Raw genomic sequence first — 22,641 nt, 5'->3', positions numbered from 1 at the left:
GATATACAAAAAAAAAAATTGTGCAACACTGCTAAAAACAGCCTCAACAGTACTGCACACGGTCAGATGTGGCCCTAAGAAGGACCGTTGGGGTTCTTGAAGCCTAAAATCACTCCTAACGCTCTCCCTATAGCAGCTCCGGCACCAGCAGCACTGTCCCTGATCTCTGTCAGAATGCATCTGTGGCGAGCCGCGGGAGGGGCCGATTTTTATACTCGGGTGACACCTGATCTCGCCAGCCACTCACTGCAGGGGGGTGGTATAGGGCTTGAACGTCGCAGGGGGAAGTTGTAATGCCTTCCCTGTCTTTCTATTGGCCAGAAAAGCGCGCTAACGCCTCAGAGATGAAAGTGAAAGTAACTCGAACATCGCGTGGTACTCGTCTCGAGTAACGAGAATCTCGAACACGCTAATACTCGAAGGAGTATCAAGCTCGGACTAGTACGTTCGCTCATCTCTAATTAATATTCATATTTAGCTACTTTTTGTTATATTCTACGCTTTTAAACACTTGAGAGAAAAACCTACATTGTTCTTGTGTATCAATGACATCCAATGAAATCATAGTGTTTCCACAGTCGCCGCTGTCCAGGTATAAGCCAGGTCAAAAATGGTATTTATCTCGGTCTGACCAGAACGACTTGTTTCAGAATAAAAAAATCTCATGTTGCTGCAAATATCAATATGAAATTTTTACTCCTTAGGCACCAGGGTGTTTGGGTTCTAATGGACCAGACACTTTTTAGGGATTTTACCCATGTGGTGGCTTTATTGCCCTATTTATTTTTTCTTTAGCTACCAAAATTATTTATTCCCGTGACATATAGGACTTTTTTATTTTCAATGATTTTTTTCCTCCCATTTTTTTTTCAAGCTTTATTAGGAGTGAAAGGCTAAACAAAAAATTTACATTTTTAGGTTTCTGAAATTAGTATATTTATGCTGAAATAAAGTACAGGAATAGATTCCTCATTTTTATTATAATTTGATATACAATATGTATAATCTCGGATTTACAGGACGCATATAGTGACAGTTTAGGTTGGCATATGGTCATTTTCATTCCTAAACACACTCACACACACACACTTTTTTTTTTACTTACTTTTTTTCACTGTAACATTCCCATAGGAGCCCCAGTTACAGGGGAAAACTTTCCCCTGTAGTGACAATAGTCACTAACAGAGCTGATCTAGATCTGCTGGGACCCTGCAGCTCAGCCTTGGCAGTGGGCACTCGGCAGTCATGTGATCGCCGGGTCGAATAGCGAAAGGAACACTTCCACTTTTTCTCCTTACTACATAGTGCTCATTGAGCGCTATATAGCCTGCAACAGAGAAGGCAAAAGCAGGTTTTAACAGCTTTTGCCTTCTCCTCCAGGTCCTCAGACCAACAGCTGAGGACTCTGCCTGCTCCTGCTAGATTACAGGAACAAGAGCTTTAATCTCGCGTCATATTTTTACTATCGACCAGTTTTAAAGCCCAGGACCAAGTGCCATTAATTTACTGTGCTTCGCCCTTAAGAGGTTAACTATATGAAGCTGTACTAATGGTTAACAGTCATTCAATATAAATGCAATGTAATACCATTACCTGTACGGGCCAAATACCTCCGGTCCATAAACAAAGTGCTTCTCACATAATGATTTAATCTCCAGATGTGGTGGCTATATTAACCATTGAACCTGAAATAACACTTGGCTTACAGAACAGCTCCTGTAATAATGCCATCCGCATATGTTCAGTCCCAGGTGGATGGTAACCTAGTAGATTTAACTGTGTACCGTCTGAACAGGAAAACTTAAGAGAATGTATCACTCATAGACTTTGCCAATTAAAACCAGATAGTGAAACATTTTCCAACTTTTTAATCCGTTTTTGTTTAGTTTCTAGTTTTTTTCCCCCATTCTATAGTTTGTACATGACTAGGAGGGCGGCCATCTTGTGTTTGCTGCAATTAACATTTAGAAACTCATGGGACATGAGCTGAAGGACATTGCCTTCTTTGGGAGATTGTAGTGGGCATACTTTGTGACCTTAGCAAGTGTCATTGGGCAGAGGGGGAGGAGGTTAGCTGTGACCATCACTTATTGTGTATGGTGGATCCTGTATATCTAAGTGTTACCTCTCATTGAAATCCTTCCTGTGATAATAAGATAAGATGAGGTTTTCTGTACAAAACAGGAAGTGTGACTATGATTAGACTTAGTGGTCAGCGTGAAAACTGCAAGATATTGGGATTTTTTAAATCTAGATTGTAAACGTCAAAAAATTAAACAAAAAAATTCTTAAGAAATACGTTTAATATAAAAGCTTGATTTATTCAATGAAACCGCCTGATTGTTCTCTGCGGTAAATCAAATGGAGGGACACTGCATCTTCTAATGGTCCTTTTATACCAGCCGAATCCTCAGCTCCATGTTATGAGCGCTGACCAACACATGTTGAGCGGCGCTCGTTTTACATGGGCCAAGAATCAAATTATAGAGATGAACAATTGCGAATACAATCTCTACAGGCAGGCTGTATACCTTCCTGTTCCCATGAGCGCATGTACCGCCAATCAGTGAGCACTGTTAAGGCCCATTTAGACACAATGAGCGATAATTGTTGTGTGCATTTACAGCGCAAGGTGATCGCTCTAACGTTGAGCGATCACCTTGCGCTCTGAGCGCGGGATGGAGAAGACAGGCAGGGCCGCTTGTCTTCTTAATCCAGCTCTTCTCTGCTCGGAGCGCCCGGCTGTTATACAGCTGTGCGCTCCGTGCGGGGTATGCAGAAGACAGCTGTGTTCTTCATACCATGCCTGTGTTCAGGGAGCAGGATACAGCTGATACAATAGTATCAGCTGTATCCCGCTGTGAATTTCTGATAACATCACTGATCTTTCAGCATGCTGAAAGACAACGATCAGCGACTGCTTAATGAAAACTTCACGATGTCAGTGCAGCTACCTACACACAATGATTATCACTCAAAAGATGTCTTTTCAGTGAATTTTGAGCGATAATCGTTGTGCTTAAATTGGCCTTTAGTCATTTCTCGGCTGATCGGCTTGTTTATTCAAACAGGTTTCCTTGTTAGTCTACTGATTGTTGGTTCCTTTACACTGCCAGATCGTCAGGTGAAAGAATATTCTGAGAAATGCTTGGCCCTGACCATCGCCCCTGTAAAAGAACCATTACTCTTAGGCTGCCTGCCACCAATAGACTAAAGGTGCTTGTACACATTCAGCTGAAGTTGACGAGTATGGACACTGGACGTTTTAGCCAACTGATGACCGTGAGAAAAAAAAGTCTGCGGTGTTTGAAATTTTTGTCCGTTAGTCCGATGAAAGATCTTTCGCTGAAGAGACGCTCCTTGTAAGATCATTCATCCTCTGCCCGATATCATTGAACACGTAAGGAAAGTCTGAACAACCATAACGAACTAAAATGTACAAAAATAATCTATTCATACATTTATAAACTTTAGTCTCCTTCTAAAATGTTCTCTATTTGAATAGATTTGTCCAAACTTTATTTCTACTGCTCAATGCATTTTTATTGATGTCTTAATACTTGTGCCGTTTTGGGTTTCACCTCTTTAAGATCGGCAAAACATTTTTCCTTTCAGTTCACTTTTAACCCGAGGAAATTTTTAAAAAGTCACACGGAGATCAGGCGAATATGGAGGGTGAGGCAAGGGTGTCATACCGTTCGTTGTCAAAAATTGCTCAACACTCAGCTCCGTGTGGACAACTGCGTAGTCATGATGGGAGAACCAGTCAGCAGTTTGCCATAGGACATCTGGAATGAGGTCGATCACCAATTGATATTTCAACTAGAGATGAGCGAACGTACTCGGTTCGGGTGTTTTTGCACTCGAGCACCGCTTTTTCCGAGAAACTGACTACTCGGACGAAAAGATTTGGGGGGCGCTGGGGGTGAGCGGGGGGTTGCAAAGGCGAGTGGGGGGGGGGGAGAGGGCTCCCCCCTCTTCCCCACTGCTACCCCCCATTCCACCACGCCGCCCCCCGAATCTTTTCGTCCGAGTAGTCAGTTACTCGGAAAAAGCGGTGCTCGAGTGCAAAAACATCCGAACCGAGTACGTTCGCTCAATTTCAACTCTTCAACTTTGAAACGGGAGAAGCATTCATATATTTGTGCTTTACTCAAGGCAGCTTCCTTAGAGGCTCTTTGTAGCATAACTGTATCTACTGCTTTTTTTCCCCAAAAGGAAACAAAATTTCTCAGTTGTTCGTATGAATTGGTCATCACAAAATAAGCAAAAAATTGAACAACTTGTTGGGGGAACAAAAATAAAAATAAAAAAAATCACTGCAGTGAAAGCAAAAATGTCGGGTGGCATACCACCTCAGAAGGGTTCCGCAGACACTCACCTAGCAACAGACGTCTGTACTAGTAACGTCTGCCCACCAGAAGAAGATTCCTGTTCCTTCTAAGTACCCCCTCGTACAGAAAGTATGGCTACATCTGCAACACACTCATTGACCAGGAGATTCTTCGTTCAGTAGTAGCTCAACCATCAACCTACATCTATAACTACTGTGTATTTGTAGAAAATGGATGTAGGTGCAAATGGTGCAGTTCAGAACACTAACTGCATGTTTAAAAAAAACAAAGACTACAGTCATCAATAAAATATCTTAAACAACTCCATGAACTATTTCTATAGAAAGCCCCATTATTAAGTACCACATGGAGGAGTTTGAATAATATACTTATTTGGCATTTCGCGAGTACATTACATAAGTTTTTGTGAGGCATGAGTCTGACTGCAAGAAACGCACAACCTCCAAACACAAGGGTGCCTCCAGCCCTCTTTTGTGCATATATGGTTAGCCAATCAACATTCAGGTATGGCCATACAAGAGGTATCTACAGCGACTCTGCTGAAAAATTGGAAGCAGTAAAAAAAAAAAAAAAATGTATAAAAAAAACCACACCAAACATTTTTTTTGTTGAGGATTTTGGGGGCAGAAGTGCTGTGGATTTGAAATGTTCTCCACATTGCTCGCCTTGTAAAACACCGCTAAATTTTCCGCAAGCAAGTCATACAGACTACATATGAATGCAGATATAAGCGAGTGAGCCTGCCTGGCTGTGTCCTTATATTGCAAGCACTGTAATAGCTAGTAACCACACACATGTACAACACTTTCTCTCCCATGAAATGTGGGTGAGGCACCATATTCTTAGGATTCTTTGGGTCCCAACAGTCAGATTCTCAATGGCAAAATATATATATATGGCATAGCCGATCAATAAACGGAATACCCAGACAAAGGCTAAAAAGCCCTGAAAGCATCCTGCGTGAGCTTCATGATGCTACACATCTGCATGCAAGAAACATTCAATTTCTTTGTATTCGCAATATATGAAAGCAACTCACCATCATAAATCTCATAGTAGTCTCGGTGGCAAGTTTCCTCACAATCTCAGGAGGTGCAATGGAACCAGCAATTATTCCTGGAAGAAAGGTCATAGATAACTTAGCAGAAACTAGTTTTGTTGCCGACCTCATTCCTAGTCCTGCAAAATCTTGGAAAGCAACCTTATGAAACATAACAAAGCGGACTATACGGGACCGACCACATGCAGAGTGACAGAAGTCATGTTAGATCTCAGTATCGAGATTTACAGCATCTAGTATATGATCCTCTGGTGACCGAGGTACTGGCAGAACTACAGGGCCCAGCCACACAAAGTCTTGCGAATGACAACCTTGTCTTGACAACTCGGACGCTGATGTGAATCCGACCAAAACAAAGATTCGTCCACTGATAACTATTAATTTTATGAATCGCGTGGAATACGTTTGTACAGAAGACCATGCAATTAACAGGGGTGTGAAATTGTTCTATACGGTACTGTTGTATTATGTCACCACCGGAAGTAAGGGGTGGCAACATAATACAGCTGTGTGAAAATTTAGTAGCGCCCCTCGCTTCTGATTGGCTGGGGGCTTGTCACCAGTAAGGCTGGGAGCGGCAGCCTGGCTTCTGATGCTGCGGCGCTCAGGGCTGTGTAACAGCACATCACACGCTGTCCCCAGTGTCAGCAGAGGCGTCCACTGCTGGCAACTCCACTCCACTGCCTTCAGCAGCACCCCCCACCTCTTTTTCCCCCACGAGCTCCAGTGGCACTGATGCTGACAGGCGCACTAAGTTGGTCGATGGAGAGCAGGGTATGAATGTTAGGACTTGTAGGCGGGAGCGCAGAGGGGAGGCCACTGGCGGGTGGAGGGGCACTTTTGCATGGGATGAAGGGTTAGAGTAGTTACACAGTTAGGCTTACATTATTAGGTGTCAACAGAGGCGTAACTTGAAGCTCCTGGGCCCCAATGCAAAACCTGTAACAGGGCCCCCAACTATAAAGCTTTATTCATAGTACTGGGCTCCCTATATGGAGAAGAGAGGACTTGTGGCCCCCTAAGGCTCCTGGGCCCGGGTGCAACCGCATCCCCTGCACCCCCTATAGTTACGCCAGTGGGTGTCAATGCTTCCATGTAAATGCCGGGCGGTACTCACGTCGAACCATTTACAGCTAATAATGTAAGCCTAACACTGAAACTAACCCTAACCCTCTATCCCACGGCACAACTCCTTCCATGCTGCTGTCGGTCCTCTGAGCTGTGCTGGGTCAGCAGCCAATCGGAAGCTAGGGGTGTGACAGGGGCATTCCTCCTACTAAGCTCTGACAAACCCCTAGCTTCCGGTGGCTTCAAGCTACAATAATACCGTTCTATACAGAGTGTAGGCATAAAGATGGATCCAGCGCCATATCTCTATACTGGTGTCCTATATTGAAATAACAATAGTGCACTTGAATAGGAAGGCATGGATGTGATAGATAATAGTATGGTGCACAGAGCCCCCAGAACATGGGTTTCAATTTTGTGTTGTGGCTCTGTAATAGACCAGGGGTGTCAAACTCATTTTCACCAAGGGCCACATCAGCCTTATTGTTCACTTCAAAGGGCCGATTGTAATCGTAAGATTGCATAGTAATAGTGACCGCCATAGTGGCTCCAGTAATAATAGTGACACCAATAATAGTGACCCTCATAGTGGCCCAAGAAGCAATAGGTTCTCCCATAGTGGGCCCAGTAGCAATAGCAGAGGGCCAAGTAGTAATAGCAACCCCTCCACAGAGGGCCCAGTAGTAATAGTGACCCCTCCATAAAGGCCCCAATAGTGATAGTGACATCCCTTCCCCAGGGCTCTAGCAGTAGTGATCGTGTCCCCTACACTGGGGGCCCCAGTATTAATAGTGCCCCACATGGTGGGTTCAGTAGTAACAGTGACTCCTATATTGCCTGCAGGAATAATAAGTGACCCCCCCCCCCCCATTGTGGCCTCAGTTGTAATAGCAATCCAGTTATTGGCCTCTGGCCAGGCCGCTTCCCTACAGACATTCCACTCCCCCAGCCTGCAGCTCCGTTAGGTTTGTAGCAGCCGCTGCAGAGTCTGTAACTGCTGACCTCTCCCCTTGGTCATCTGTGTTGCATACAGGATGGTGCACGAAGACACCGGGTGGTGGTGGGGAGGGAGGTCAGCGGTCACAGACTCTGTACTGCCACAACCGGACTGAAACTGCAGGCTGGGCGAATAGAAAATTCTCTTAGTTTGCTGCACGGCAGGCGGGCCACAAAAAATGAGGTGGCATGCTGTAGTCAGCCCACGGGCCCTGTGTTTAATATGTGTAGCATAAAAAGAGTAAAACCCAACTACAAATTTGAAGAGTAGCATTTGAGAAGCAGAAAAACACTTGTCACGTCTCTCGAAGTACCAGTGGGACCGCTGCTATGACTGAAGTAATTAAAGTATACTCAAGGTGGCCTACTGTTTGCTGTCATTTCTGATATTTAAAGGGTCTCAAAGAGCTTACCCAGGTCTTAGGGCAGCCTGGAACCTTGTGAAGCCCCCCAGAGCTGCCATGAATATTAGCCTATTAAGCCATGCCTATAACAAGGAAAAAAATATAGGTTCTGATACTTCCATGCACTTGCACCTGATGTCTTGCATTAAAAAGTCACAAATTTTGACACATGCCAATTAAATTAGCGACTTTTTAGGCATTTACACCATACTCATCACTTTTTCAAAAACTCTCTCATAAATCTCCTGCTAAGGCCTGGTTCCCACGGCTGTCAGATCCACGTTTTTCTAATGTGGATCTAGTCCAGTTTAATCTGCAGCAGAATTCTGAGACTGATCCTCGCAGGTCTGTGACAGGTTCTGATGCAAATCCATGGGTGGAAACAACACATTTGAAGAATTATTTCAAAATCCATACGGTTTGTCCTACAGCGCGGATTTTTATAGCATTCAATAGCTGCATACTTCCACTGTCTGAACGAGTCCTAAGAGTGGCCGGAGACTGGCAGCGAAGTACCCCCCCTCGCCCCTCGTATGCTTGGCTGAGTAGGCATCGGTATGGGAGGGTTAGCCGTCGAGCAGAAGGAAAGCCAACGTGTAAGGCCATGTTAGTCAATGGTGTGCCTGCTTGAAAAATGTCTGGTTAAAATGAATACCAGCTGAAGAGTTAAGTTGGTCATGAAGCTATATGGGAACTATGTACTTTGGATGGAGCCGCTTATAAAGCTTGGAATGAGGGCACACCGTGGTGATGAGTTCGCATTCATTATTTCCCAAAGAAAACATGCATGGAATACCAGGCGCTGCTCCACAGACACCGACCCACAAGTATCCCAGATCAACAACCTGCAAAGTCCTGAAGTTTTATGTGAACAGTACAGCAAATGCCCTCTAGTTACAAGTGGAAATCCATGGCCAATTTATCAGAATCTTGCCACATACCAGAGTCGAGAGTAGAAGAAAGAGCAGCAAAGTCCGGCTGGGCCAAAATATCTACATACATGGTCGGAGTACCGTACATAGCTGTACATCTGGAAGACATTAAGAGAACCACAAGTGAAAACTCCGATGCAGCACACAGGTTTTACATGAACGCCAAATATTTACTAAAGCTTTATGTAACGAGGTATTAAATGCAATAGTATACAAATATACATAATGGCTTATTATGCCGTTTACAGTCCAAAATCCTATGATAATTTCTTGATATTAATTTTTCTTACTATAAAACATGATATTTTGGCTGTAATGTTTAATATATATATATATATATATATATATATATATATCACATGCATACACACATACACACACTCCCTTTGATGGTGGCTGTTGGTAGGCAGTAAGTGATCTTTAAGATATCCATGTCTACACAGGGGATTTGAAGGTTGATTTTAATGGGTTCATTCACATTTCCGGATTTTTCACACACATTTCGGTCACGCAAAAAAAAAAATAATAATTTGAACATGCTCTCTCGTTATCCCCCTTAAGGACACGGCCTATTTTGGGCTTAAAGACGCAATGCTTTTTGGCAGATTTTCATCTCCATTTTTCAAAAGCCATAACTTTTCATTTTCCGTCGATGCGACCGTATAAGGGCTTGTTTCTTGCATGGTAAACTGTAGCTTTAATCGGTGCCATTTTTGGGTACATTGACTTTATTGTAAAATTTTATTATTTTTTTATGATTGCAGGGAGAGAAAACGCATCAATTCTGCCATAGATTTTTTTTTTAAAGCGTTAATTAGGCAGGATAAATGACAATACATTTTTTCTGCGGGCCGGTATGATTACAACGATACCGAAATTCTTATTTTTCTTTTAGGTTTTTCCACTTTTCTGCAATAAAAACCCTTTTTGGAAATCTTTTTTTTCTGAATTGCTGCATTCCAAGTCCTATAAATTTTTTATTTTTCTATGTATGGAGCTCTGTTAGGGCTTATTTTTTGCAAGACGAGCTGTAATTTTTATTGGTACCATTTTGGGGCACATAGGGCTTTTTTGATCACTTTTGTCTTTTTTTGGGAGGCAAAATGCTAAAAATGAGCATTTTGCCTCAGTTTTTTAGCGTTTTTTTTAATGCCGTTTGCCGTACAGGATGAAAAAAATGTTCACCTTATTGTACGCGTCGTTATGGACACGACGATACCAAATATATGTGATTTTTTTAATGCCAATATGAGAAAAAGCACATAGCTATGATAGCTATGATAAGACATTGCAGGACTTCTCTCCTGCAATGCCTTATCGCTTCTTACAGTGATCATAGGCAATGGTAATGCAGGACACCTGTAAGTGGTGTCCTGTTACCATGGTAACCAGCTGGGCTCTTCTGCACTTACATCGCGAGAGCTCGGTGACGTCAAAGAGGGAGCGCGCTCCATCTGTGAACCCTTTTAATGCCGCGATCTACATAGATTTTGGCAGGGAAGTGGTTAACAGCGGGGGGGGGGGGGGGGTGTCGCATCTCCGATGTACCCCCGCTGTTGCAGCAGGAGGCTGGCTATCAGTGACAGCCGGCTTCCACTGCTGGACAGCGCGAGATCTCCTCTGATCTCACGCTATCCACATGACATAAGGGTACGTCCAGTTCCGCTGCAGGGACATACCCTTACATCCTGAAGTGGGAAGGGGTTAAGCATATTTGCGCATCAAAAAGTACCCATAGAAGTCAATGGGGGGGGGGGCGCAATATGTAATTGTGCTGCCAAAAGGAACACATCTGGAACTAATTAGCGATTTCAAATTGTTGTGTTTGTTTGCCAAGCGCAGAGGAACATGTCCTGCGGGGGCAAAAAGTATAGTACAATACACCAATGCACACGCAAAACAAACCGGACATTACGCAAAAACACTGAGCTCAGGTGTGCGTAGATGCGCTTATGCTTAGGTGAAGCCGGCCTCAGGGTGTGTACACACTGCAGTTTCTCCTTCATTCTTGGTTTTCATCTCAATTCCTGAAAAACATATTCAGTTGAGACTCCGAATGCAACTATTGACTTTCATTTGTCAAATGGAGACCAAAGTCTCCACCCTAGTCTCCACCCTAGTCTCCACTTTAGTCTCCACCCGACAAGGATTCCATTGACTTTAGCCAACTACATTATTCGATCCTCTAAAGTAAATGGTAACAAGCGAAAACCTTATCACCTCGTTTGTCTCCTTTTCTCTAATGAAAGCCAATGGTTCAGTTTGGAGTTCCTTCTGAATACCGGTTTTCAGGAACTCAGGTAAAACCCCGGGATGGAAAACAGGAGGAGAGTCAAAAATGTGGTTCAAACACACCCTTGGAAAAACAAATTTCAGATTACCGTAAAGATATGGTAAAGAAATGAATTAGCGCTGGACTTTGTGAATAATTACTTGAAAAGGGAATATTTATGTCATCAGAAAATGACCTATTCTCTAAATCACATTTTTGTGTTAAACATATTTTTGGCGATTTTATTTTTAACTTTCGGTCACAATCTGTATTTAAAAAAAAAAAAAAAAAAGATTCAGGGGTGCCGGCGGGGGGTGGGGAGCTGCGGGGAAGAGCGGGGAGGAACAGAGGGGAGATCTCTCTCTCCCCCTTTCCCCCCTGCTCACCACCGCAACTCACCTGTCACCTGCCCCCCCGAATCTTTACAGACGAGCGAGAGGATACTCAGCTAAGGCACTACTCGCTCGAGTAGTTAGCCTTAGCTAGTATACTCATTCATCTCTAGATATAATCCCTTTAAAGGACACATACAGTATATAGTATGTTGGAAACAGCAACACTATGCAATTTATTTGTATACCTGCATTAAACATACAGATCTAGGAGATGGATAAAACAAAAGGGCAGATAAGACAGAACACGTCTACCTCTCCTGTGACACGGCCTGCAGTAAAGCTCGAGGTTCAAAGCTTGGAGATGGGAAAACAGCTGTTGGACCATACACAGCCATGACAAGACTGCCTAAAACCGAGCCCATGCAGTGGTACAGAGGCACAGGAAGCGCTACTCGGACTCCCTTGGGATGGAGAAGAAAAGCTGGTAAGTCTCTAGATCAGTCTCAACACAATTTGGTATAAACTGCATTTACAGGAGCTCACCTTCTTCCAGTGGTAGCCCATCCTCAGCCCGACCATGGTGGCATTGTTCACAATATTGTGGTGGCTCAGAGTCGCTCCTTTGGGATATCCAGTCGTACCCTAAAATCAAGGATGAAGAGTATGTATTGTAGGGAGTGATCATGTATCGTGCAGGCACAGATGCTAAAAAATGTTAAATCTAAAAGATTTAGGCCTCCTGCACACGGGCATATCTGTATTGTGGAATCCGGAGCAGGCATCCCCCCTGGATTCCACAGCAAGAACCGCCCGTAGCATGCATCGGAAAAGCATTTTTTCCTGCACATAAGCGGAAATCAATTGCATTTTTCTGCTCGCGAAGGAAAAAAATAAATTGCAGCATGCTCTATTTTTGAGCGGATTCCGCTCTGATGGCTTCCATTTAAGTCAATCAAAGCCGTCCGACCCGCAGTCCTCTCGTAAATAACACTGCGGAAAAGTTGCAGGACCCACGTTGTCGCGGGAAAATCTCTACTACGCATGGCCAAAGGCGAGCCGTCCAGACCAGCCACAGTACAGAAGAAGAAAGAAAATGATAGGTACGCGGGGTCACCGGCTGGGCACAGGGTTGGATTCTGCTGTGGGATCCCGCACCTGAAATCCAACCTGTTCAGCTGCAGCTGGCCTTCTGAAGTAAGAGCAAGTATACAAACACAGTTAATATGTTTAGTGTGCAACTATACACCCGACTCATACTCTAAAACAGGGGTGTCAAATTCCTTTTCACCTATTGCCACATCAGCCCTATGGTTGCCTTCAAAGGGCTGATTGTAAGACTATGTAGTAACAATGCCCCCCCCCCACCTCCCCCCCAGTGGCCCCTGGTACAGGTGCATCTTGTCTCCACTAGAAGTATGGGTGGAGATATACTGATGAACTATATCTGCCCCGTTAACACCCCCAAAGCTACACTGACGGACAGAGCACCAGGAGCTGTGTGAGCCGCAGCATGCTGTAGGGGGTCGCAGCTGGATTGATGGACCTGTATGCCACTGTTGGGCCACCTGTAGCAGGTGGCTATGGGCGTGGAACAACCTGCAACACGGAGGGTAACCATGATGATGGCGGCGGCCGCAGCTGGGAGCAGGACTGCAAGCTGAGAGCACTGTAAGCCCTGGCGGTGGCGGCACAGACCGCGGGGGAGGGGAGCAGTCAACTAGGACAGCGACAGTGGGTACGGAACGGGAGATGCCTTCTCCCCTGGTGGGCAAGCATCGCAATGCACAGTGACAGGAGGTCAGACCGACAGGGAAGGTAAAAGTGAAGTCTGCAGCGCAGGTACAAGGAGGCCTGGGGAGAAAGTGACTACGGCGGCAGGAGCGGAGATGGCAGACAGCCGGGGGCACAGTAACAGCAGGCCCTGCACTGCAGTTGTTAGGCGGCCGGGGGACACTACCACTGTCCACAGCAGCGCAGATGGGAGCACGGCGGGTTATAGTGAGAGTAGCTATGTGTGGAGCAGTGTGTGGCTGAGCCAATCTGCTGCTAGCTCGTCACCTGGCCCACACAGATACATTAACCCAGCCAACCCATGTCTCCACCCATACTTCCTGTGGAGACAAGATGTACCAGTAATAGTAACAGGGAAACCCTCATAGTGACCCCTAGTAGTAAGAGTGACGCCGCATAGTGGCCTCCAGTAGTTACAGTGGCCCCCGCATAATGGACCCAAGCAGTGACCCCCCCCCATAGTGGCCCCTAGTTGTAACAGGGACGCCTTCATTGTGGCCCCTAGTTGTAACAGGGATGCCCCCATAGTGGCCCCTAGTTGTAACAGGGACGCCCCCATAGTGGCCACTAGTTGTAACAGGGACGCCCCCATAGTGGCCACTAGTTGTAACAGGGACGCCCCCATAGTGGCCACTAGTTGTAACAGGGACGCCCCCATAGTGGCCCTGAGTATTAACAGGGACGCCCCCATAGTGGCCTCTAGTAGTTACAGTGGCCCCTAGTAGTTACAGTGGCCCCCGCATAATGGACCCTAGCAGTGACCCCCCCCATAGTGGCCCCTAGTAGTAACAGGGACGCCCCCATAGTGGCCCCGAGTAGTAACAGTGGCCCCCGCATAATGGACCCTAGCAGTGACGCCCCCATAGGGGCCCCTAGTAGTAACAGGGACGCCCCCGTAGGGGCCCCGGGTAGTAACAGGGACGCCCCCGTAGGGGCCCCGGGTAGTAACAGGGACGCCCCCGTAGGGGCCCCGGGTAGTAACAGGGACGCCCCGTAGGGGCCCCGAGTAGTAACAGGGACGCCCCCGTAGGGGCCCCGAGTAGTAACAGGGACGCCCCCGTAGGGGCCCCGAGTAGTAACAGGGACGCCCCCGTAGGGGCCCCGAGTAGTAACAGGGACGCCCCCGTAGGGGCCCCGAGTAGTAACAGGGACGCCCCCGTAGTGGCCCCGAGTAGTAACAGGGACGCCCCCGTAGTGGCCCCGAGTAGTAACAGGGACGCCCCGGTAGTGGCCCCGAGTAGTAACAGGGACGCCCCCGTAGTGGCCCCGAGTAGTAACACGGACGCCCCCGTAGTGGCCCCGAGTAGTAACAGGGACGCCCCCGTAGTGGCCCCGAGTAGTAACAGGGACGCCCCCGTAGTGGCCCCGAGTAGTAACAGGGACGACCCCGTAGTGGCCCCGAGTAGTAACAGGGACGCCCCCGTAGTGGCCCCGAGAAGTAACAGGGACGCCCCCGTAGTGGCCCCGAGTAGTAACAGGGACGCCCCCGTAGTGGCCCCGAGTAGTAACAGGGACGCCCCCGTAGTGGCCCCGAGTAGTAACAGTGACCCCTCTCCCCCATAGTGGCCCCTAGTAGTAACAGTGACCCCCCTCCCCCATAGTGGCCCCTAGTAGTAACAGTGACCCCCCTCTCCCATAGTGGCCCCTAGTAGTAACAGTGACCCCCCTCCCCCATAGTGGCCCCTAGTAGTAACAGTGACCCCCCCATAGTGGCCCCTAGTAGTAACCGTGCCCCCCCCATAGTGGCCCCTAGAAGTAACAGTGACCCCCCCATAGTGGCCCCTAGTAGTAATAGTGACCCCTAGTAGTAACAGTGACCCCCCTCCCCCATAGTGGCCCCTAGTAGTAACAGTGACCCCCCTCCCCCATAGTGGCCCCTAGTAGTAACAGTGACCCCCCCATAGTGGCCCCCTGTAGTAACAGTGACCCCCCCATAGTGGCCCCCTGTAGTAACAGTGACCCCCCCATAGTTGCCCCTAGTAGTAACAGTAACCCCCCTCCTCATAGTGGCCCCTAGTAGTAACAGTAACCCCCCTCCCCATAGTGGCCCCTAGTAGTAACAGTGACCCCACCCTCCCCATAGTGGACCCTAGTAGTAACAGTGACCCCCCCTCCCCATAGTGGCCCCTAGTAGTAACAGTGACCCCCCCTCCCCATAGTGGCCCCTAGTAGTAACAGTGACCCCCCTCCCCATAGTGGCTCCTAGTAGTAACAGTAACCCCCCTCCCCATAGTGGCCCCTAATAGTAACAGTGACCCCCCCCCTCCCCATAGTGGCCCCTAGTAGTAACAGTGACCCCCCCTCCCCATAGTGGCCCCTAGTAGTAACAGTGACCCCCCTCCCCCATAGTGGCCCCTAGTAGTAACCGTGACCCCCCCCCATAGTGGCCCCTAGTAGTAACAGTGACGCCCCCATATTGGCCCCCAGTAGTAACAGTGACCCCCCCCATAGTGGCCCCTAGTAGTAACAGTGACCCCCCCAAAAGTGGCCCCTAGTAGTAACAGTGACCCTCCCATAGTGGCCCCTAGAAGTAACAGTGACCCCCCCCATAGTGGCCCCTAGAAGTAACAGTGACCCCCCCATAGTGGCCCCTAGTAGTAATAGTGACCCCCTCCATAGTGGCCCCTAGTAGTAATAGTGGCCCCTAGTAGTAATAGTGACCCCCTCCATAGTGGCCCCTAGTAGTAATAGTGACCCCCTCCATAGTGGCCCCTAGTAGTAACAGTGACCCCCCCCCCATAGTGGCCCCTAGTAGTAACAGTGACCCCCCCCATAGTGGCCCCTAGTAGTAACAGTGACCCCCCCCCCATAGTGGCCCCTAGTAGTAACAGTGACCCCCCCATAGTGGCCCCTAGTAGAAACAGTGACTCCCCCCCATAGTGGCCCCTAGTAGTAACAGTGACTCCCCCCCATAGTGGCCCCTAGTAGTAACAGTGACCCCCCCATAGTGGCCCCTAGTAGTAACAGTGACCCCCCCCATAGTGGCCCCTAGTAGTAACAGTGAACCCCCCCCATAGTGGCCCCTAGTAGTAACAGTGACCCCCCCCATAGTGGCCCCTAGTAGTAACAGTACCCCCCCCCCATAGTGGCCCCTAGTAGTAACAGTGACCCCCCCATAGTGGCCCCTAGTAGTAACAGTGACCCCCCCATAGTGGCCCCTAGTAGTAACAGTGACCCCCCCATAGTGGCCCCTAGTAGTAACAGTGACCCCCCCATAGTGGCCCCTAGTAGTAACAGTGAACCCCCCCCATAGTGGCCCCTAGTAGTAACAGTGACCCCCCCCATAGTGGCCCCTAGTAGTAACAGTGACCCCCCCCCATAGTGGCCCCTAGTAGTAACAGTGACCCCCCCCCCATAGTGGCCCCTAGTAGTAACAGTGACCCCCCCCCCATAGTGGCCCCTAGTAGTAACAGTGACCCCCCCCCATAGTGGCCCCTAGTAGTAAGAGTGACTCCCCCCCATAGTGGCCCCTAGTAGTAACAGTGACTCCCCCCCATAGTGGCCCCTAGTAGTAAGTGACCCCCCCATAGTAGCCCCTAGTAGTAACAGTGACCCCCCCATAGTGGCCCCTAGTAGTAACAGTGACCCCCCCCATAGTGGCCCCTAGTAGTAACAGTGACCCCCCCATAGTGGCCCCTAGTAGTAACAGTGACCCCCCCATAGTGGCCCCTAGTAGTAAGAGTGACTCCCCCCCATAATGGCCCCTAGTAGTAACAGTGACTCCCCCCCATAGTGGCCCCTAGTAGTCAGTGACCCCCCCATAGTGGCCCCTAGTAGTAACAGTGACCCCCCCATAGTGGCCCCTAGTAGTAACAGTGACCCCCCCATAGTGGCCCCTAGTAGTAACAGTGAACCCCCCCCATAGTGGCCCCTAGTAGTAACAGTGACCCCCCCCATAGTGGCCCCTAGTAGTAACAGTGCCCCCCCCCATAGTGGCCCCTAGTAGTAACAGTGACCCCCCCATAGTGGCCCCTAGTAGTAACAGTGACCCCCCCCCCCATAGTGGCCCCTAGTAGTAACAGTGACCCCCCCCATAGTGGCCCCTAGTAGTAACAGTGACCCCCCCATAGTGGCCCCTAGTAGTAACAGTGACTCCGCCCCAAAATAAAAAAAAACAAAAAACAAATCGCACATGGACTTGTATTCTGGGTCAGCCCCTTGGAGTGCACTACGCATGCGGACTGCTCTGTAATTCTGTGTGACTCCACACAAAGATTGGTAACACTCTCTATTGTCATCCTTTTATTTTAATACAGTCTGCAAATATCTTATGTAAGCCTCTTGCCTATTACCATGTAATATTTTTTCTGTATTTTTCTGTAAATAAGAACTGCTACCTTTTTAGAATTAACCCTGCAATCCAATTTTGGATTCAGGGTTTCCTAGGGGGGCTTTCTATTCCTGCCATTATACAATAGAGCCATCTGCTGGCTAGAGCCAGTACTGCAGTATGTGACATGTTGGAGAGGCCCCTGACAACAGAGAGGCCAGTAACATACAGTAAGAATACCCTGCCGGATGTCTTCCGGCATCAGAGCTGTACAGCCTTCAATCAGAATGTCTTTAGATGTCAGACAGTGGATTGGAAAGGTTTAAACTTTCAATTAATTGGTGAACCTTGTCCGTGTTAACACAAAACCAAATCTCTAAAGACATAGTTATGGGCAATTAGCATTCGGGTCCAATGCCTGTGAATGTTGGTGGTGGCAGAGATATTGTGCACAGGGCTAGGCAGATCGCTGTAGAATTGTAACTGGAAGTGATGGTTGCTTGTCCAATTGATGTGCAGAGTTCCGGAAAGTTGGGTACCAATCACTCTACAATCTTAACCTCCTCTTGCAAAATCTCATCTTAATATGCTGCCACCGAAAAAATAAAAATCCACAGCATTTATGCCCAATGTGAGCACACTCTAAAAAGTAGTACTAGAAAATATATAAGTGCCTAGAGGTAGCAGACCCACGCACCTTAGTGCATGACTCCTTGCAGGACCCAGCTGACCTCTCATTGCAGGGTGGAACTTTAGCCATTAAACTGACATAGTTGGTCAACCAGAGAGAGGCAGCGTGCCAGCTGCTTGTGCAACTGGTAGAGAGGTCACTGCATGGTGGCGTCACTCCCAACAAGCAGCACGTGGGGCGTGGAGGTAAGCTGCCGTCTCGGTGTACCTGGTTCCTTTATGGAGGTCACATAATAACATTGTTAGAGAGCACTGACCTGCAAACAAGCCCTTTCACACGGAGCAATTAGCGTTCAAAAAAAAATAATTTAAATGCGCCAAAATGAATAACCTATTGTTTTCAATGGGTTTGTTCGTATTTCCGGCGTGCATTTCATTTACGCAAAAAAATAAAATAAAATATGTTCTATTTCTCTGGATATTTGCATACCAAAGGTCCCCACGGAAATGGGGGAGCACAAATGCACGCGCTATATGCGAGGACATGCGTGAAACACCACTTAGCATTAAGGCTAAACTAGCCATTCGATTCGTTGTGACTGTTTGTCGCGTGCAAATAAACATGCAATGAAGGTGCAAAAAGGACAGTAAAATACGCTGATGCACACGCAAAAAAAATAGTTCGTTCCGCAATAACGGTATGCTGAGGCGCGTGCAAATGCGTTTACACCGGTGTTAAGCTGGCCATAGTCCTTTTAACGTACAGGCATTCGTGTATGCACACGTATATTTGTAGATCCAAATGCCTCGCATGTATTAATACTGACCAGAGCCAATTAACAAGTAAATAATTGAAACCAATTCCAGCCATAAGCCAACTTCACTTTACAAGAATCTCTCCTTCTTGACCTTGTGAGGCTGCAGGGATCCCAGTAAGTAATATAACCAGAGTCTTCTTATCAAATCATCTCCTGCAGAGGGACAAGGTCACACTAAATGGGTTCACAAATACCGAATTTGCGTTTAATGCTTGGAGGACAACCCACATGTTCCTTCTATCTGCTATGGCCCTAACATAACATTAAAAAGAGATATACAGTGATACCTTGGGTTAGAGTGCCTCGGCTTACAGGCTTTTTGCTCTGATTTAGGCTGGCTTCACACGGCCGTGACGGGCTCCACCGCGGAATTCCGTGGCGGAGCCCGTCACAGCGCCCCCTCCAGAGACCCCAATACTTACCTCCGGATCCAGCGTCCTACGTCCCGCACGATGCTTCGGCGCGCATGCACAATAGAGCGCGTGAAGCGCCATAGTGTCATGTGACATGCAGGCCGCGTCATATGAGACGCCCACAGAATCACATGATGCGGCTGGCGGTAGTCGGGGAAGCGGTTTCATGCTATCTTCCGCTGTGCTACAGCGGAAGATAGCGTGACGGACGGCTTCCATTGACTACAATGGAAGCCGTCCGCGCGTACACCCGCGGCAAATAGAACATGCCACTGGTGAGGACCGGTGATTTTACGGTGCGGAATTCCGCACCGTAAGCATGGTGCTATTAGGTTCAAAAGAACCTAATAGCTGCGGGCAACGCAGCGGATTTACGCCGCGTATTACGCAGCAGAAATCCGTCCGTGGGAAGGGGGCCTTAAGAGCAAAAACTTAGGCTATGAGCCTTGCTCTCAATGGGGCCACCGCTGCTGCCTGTGGCCCCATTGAAAGCAATGGCCTGCAGTGATTTTCAAGAAAGGGCTTTAAATATAAGCCGGTCCCTGAAAATCATCCCTAGCTATAGTAAAAAATATATACTCACCTGTCCGCTGCTGCCGGGGCTCAGGCGTGCCTAGTCGCTGCTTGTTCTCCCTGCATTTTTAATCCCCGCCTCCTGAAAAGCTTAAGAGCAGTGCAGGGAGAACAAGAGGCGGCTAGTCGCGCCTGAGCCCTGGCCGAAAGGTGAGTATATCCTTTTTAAAAAATTTTTAGTACAGCTAGGGATGATTTTTCAGAGAAGGGTTTATATTTAAAGCCCTTCCCCGAAAATCACTGCGGGGGTGCTGGCGTCCTATTTCTTTCAGTGTGGCAACGCCATCCCCACTGAAATCAGTGGGAGAGCTTCGCGATCTGGAACGGATTAATGGCTTTTCCATTCATTTTAATGGCGAAAATTGATTTGACTTAGGAGTGTTTTGAGCTCTGTCACGGAACAAATTAAACTCTTAACCCAAGGCACCACTTTGTCTGTAGAGATGGAAACGCGCCTACAAAACCTTCCTCATTTAAGAACAGACAAAATAAGATTTGATGGTGCAAATTAAAAGCTACATACAACCCAGCGTTGTATACGCACGCATGCAACATTTTCCCCATAGCGAATAATAAAAGCCATGCGATTTTAATAGAACATCTCCGATCCTAGACAAAACAAAAAATGGCCGACACGCTTCTCTGAATACCTGTTGCACTGGTATGCATCGGTAGCTTAAGACACTACATGCTGCTCCTAGTGGCCAATACTGCTCACATGGACAGCACGGGCCAATCAAAGCAGATGTAGTGTCTCAGTTAATGACATATGCTAATGCACGGTGTCCATCAGGTAATCAGAGAGGCGGTTCAGCCACCTTTGTTTCTCCAGGACCAGAGGGCCATTTTTAGTTGACTTTGAGCCTTTTCAGCATTATAAGAAAAAATAAGCGCCTCCATTGTGTAGCAAATCGCCAAGAAGAAATTAAGAGCTGCAATGCAAAAGAGGACCACCTGATCCCCTACAATCCAGGGACACCACCAGAAAATAGCATGCTGGCCCTCTTCTGCTACAGGCCTTGCCAGCACACTGTGTCTTGACACAAGGAGTAAGTAAGACCGAGTATACGCGGGGGGCCTTCACTTTCTTATGGCCTTGGGATTCATTAATTTAGGGGTCAGATTTTTTTTGAAGGGGGTCCAAATTACATTTTTAGGATTTCTCTGGGGTCTAAAATAATTTAGGGGGTTTAGACTTTGGTCTAATTAATTTTGAGGTCTGAACCAATTCTGGGATCTGCTTTGAGGTCTAAATTAATCAGAAGGACTTGGTCTGAGGCCTACATTAGTTTTAGTTATGTCCCAAAACTCGGAATCAGGTGAGAGCAGATTTATTTCTTAAGCATCTCTTCCCATATTTTGAGTCTTATGATGAAGGCTGATCAGGACTTACATCCAGTCCTGCATCATAAGACAGAGGGTTTTGTGAATACAAAGGGAGTGTGCCTTTGAACTTGATAGTACTGGCATATAACCCTTACTTCAGATAAAGTTCAAGTACATGAAGGCTCATCACCTGTTTGTATCTTTATGATTTCGATTGTAACATCATAGTCTCCAATTTTTTGTATATATATTTTTTTATCTCGACGCGTTTCGCCGCTATTTTTAGCGGGCCATCAGGAGATTTTTTAAGGATTATTGTGACTTTAGTTGCAATTTAGTACGTTGCAATTCGATACGTGTTCCAGAGTAGGAAATGCTTTTACATAAGCCTGTCAGCGGCAGTATGGATAGTTTTTTCAAATATAAGATTAATATATTCTTATGGGAAGACACCTTTGATATTGAGGTGGTCTCTATATTTAGATTTAAAGTCAGTATGAGGTCACCCTGTTATTCTAGAATAGCAGTATGATGATAGTCAGACTGCTACTATAGATAGTACAGGTCTCATACAATCAAATGATCTTCAGCATATCCAAGATTTGTATATTTGTGGTAGAGGACGACCTTTGATGTAGGCAATCTCTCTATGTAATACAAATCTGAGATCTATGTATTTTATATTATTTTTTTGTATGGAGAAAGCAGTCTGTAGTGAACAGGCAGCGTCTCCATAAGGGTTGGATCTTGGTTTTTAGAGCAAAATGCAGTCAGCCGCAAGTCTACGTATGAATAAGGGGTATCCTGACCTACCATCAAGGCCAGAGGCGCTACCACTCTTGCTCCTGATCATGCGTATCAGCAATAGGCAGTACTATTAAGAAAAGCGATAGCTATCAGCCTGCTTTGACTACATCTGGGGAACCTCTAATCGATACCCCGTATTCATACGTAGACCTGCGGCTGACTGCATTTTGCTCTAAAAACCAAGATTCAACTCTTATGGAGACGCTGCCTGTTCACTACAGACTGCTTTCTCCATACAAAACAAAAATAAAATACATAAATCTCAGATTTGTATTACATAGAGAGATTGCCTATATCAAAGGTCGTCCTCTACCACAAATATACAAATCTTGGATATGCTGAAGATCATTTGATTGTATGAGACCTGTACTATCTATAGTAGCAGTCTGACTATCATCATACTGCTATCTTAGAATAACAGGGTGACCTCATACTGACTTTAAATCTAAATATAGAGACCACCTCAATATCAAAGGTGTCTTCCCATAAGAATATATTAATCTTATATTTGAAAAAACTGTCCATACTGCCTATACTGCCGCTGACAGGCTTATGTAAAAGCATTTCCTACTCTGGAACACGTATCGAATT

General features: G+C 46.9%; 1 protein-coding gene across 1 annotated transcript in view; it reads right to left on the bottom strand.

The window, feature by feature from the left end:
- The window catches only part of ACSF2 (acyl-CoA synthetase family member 2), a 99,873-nt gene that overhangs the window by 31,650 nt on the left and 45,582 nt on the right, over positions 1–22,641 (bottom strand). Inside the window, exons 7-10 of the mRNA XM_066587831.1 lie at positions 11,966–12,064; positions 11,735–11,883; positions 8,825–8,913; positions 5,395–5,471 (exon numbers count right to left, since the gene is read on the bottom strand). Coding sequence (XP_066443928.1) covers positions 5,395–5,471; positions 8,825–8,913; positions 11,735–11,883; positions 11,966–12,064 — 414 coding nt within the window. The remainder of the gene's footprint in view (positions 1–5,394; positions 5,472–8,824; positions 8,914–11,734; positions 11,884–11,965; positions 12,065–22,641) is intronic.

The sequence above is a fragment of the Eleutherodactylus coqui genome, chromosome 13, assembly GCF_035609145.1.
Source record: "Eleutherodactylus coqui strain aEleCoq1 chromosome 13, aEleCoq1.hap1, whole genome shotgun sequence".
NCBI classification, from domain to species: domain Eukaryota; kingdom Metazoa; phylum Chordata; class Amphibia; order Anura; family Eleutherodactylidae; genus Eleutherodactylus; species Eleutherodactylus coqui.
Note: the sequence above shows the minus strand (reverse complement) of the source record. Positions and strands in the feature narration are given on the sequence as shown.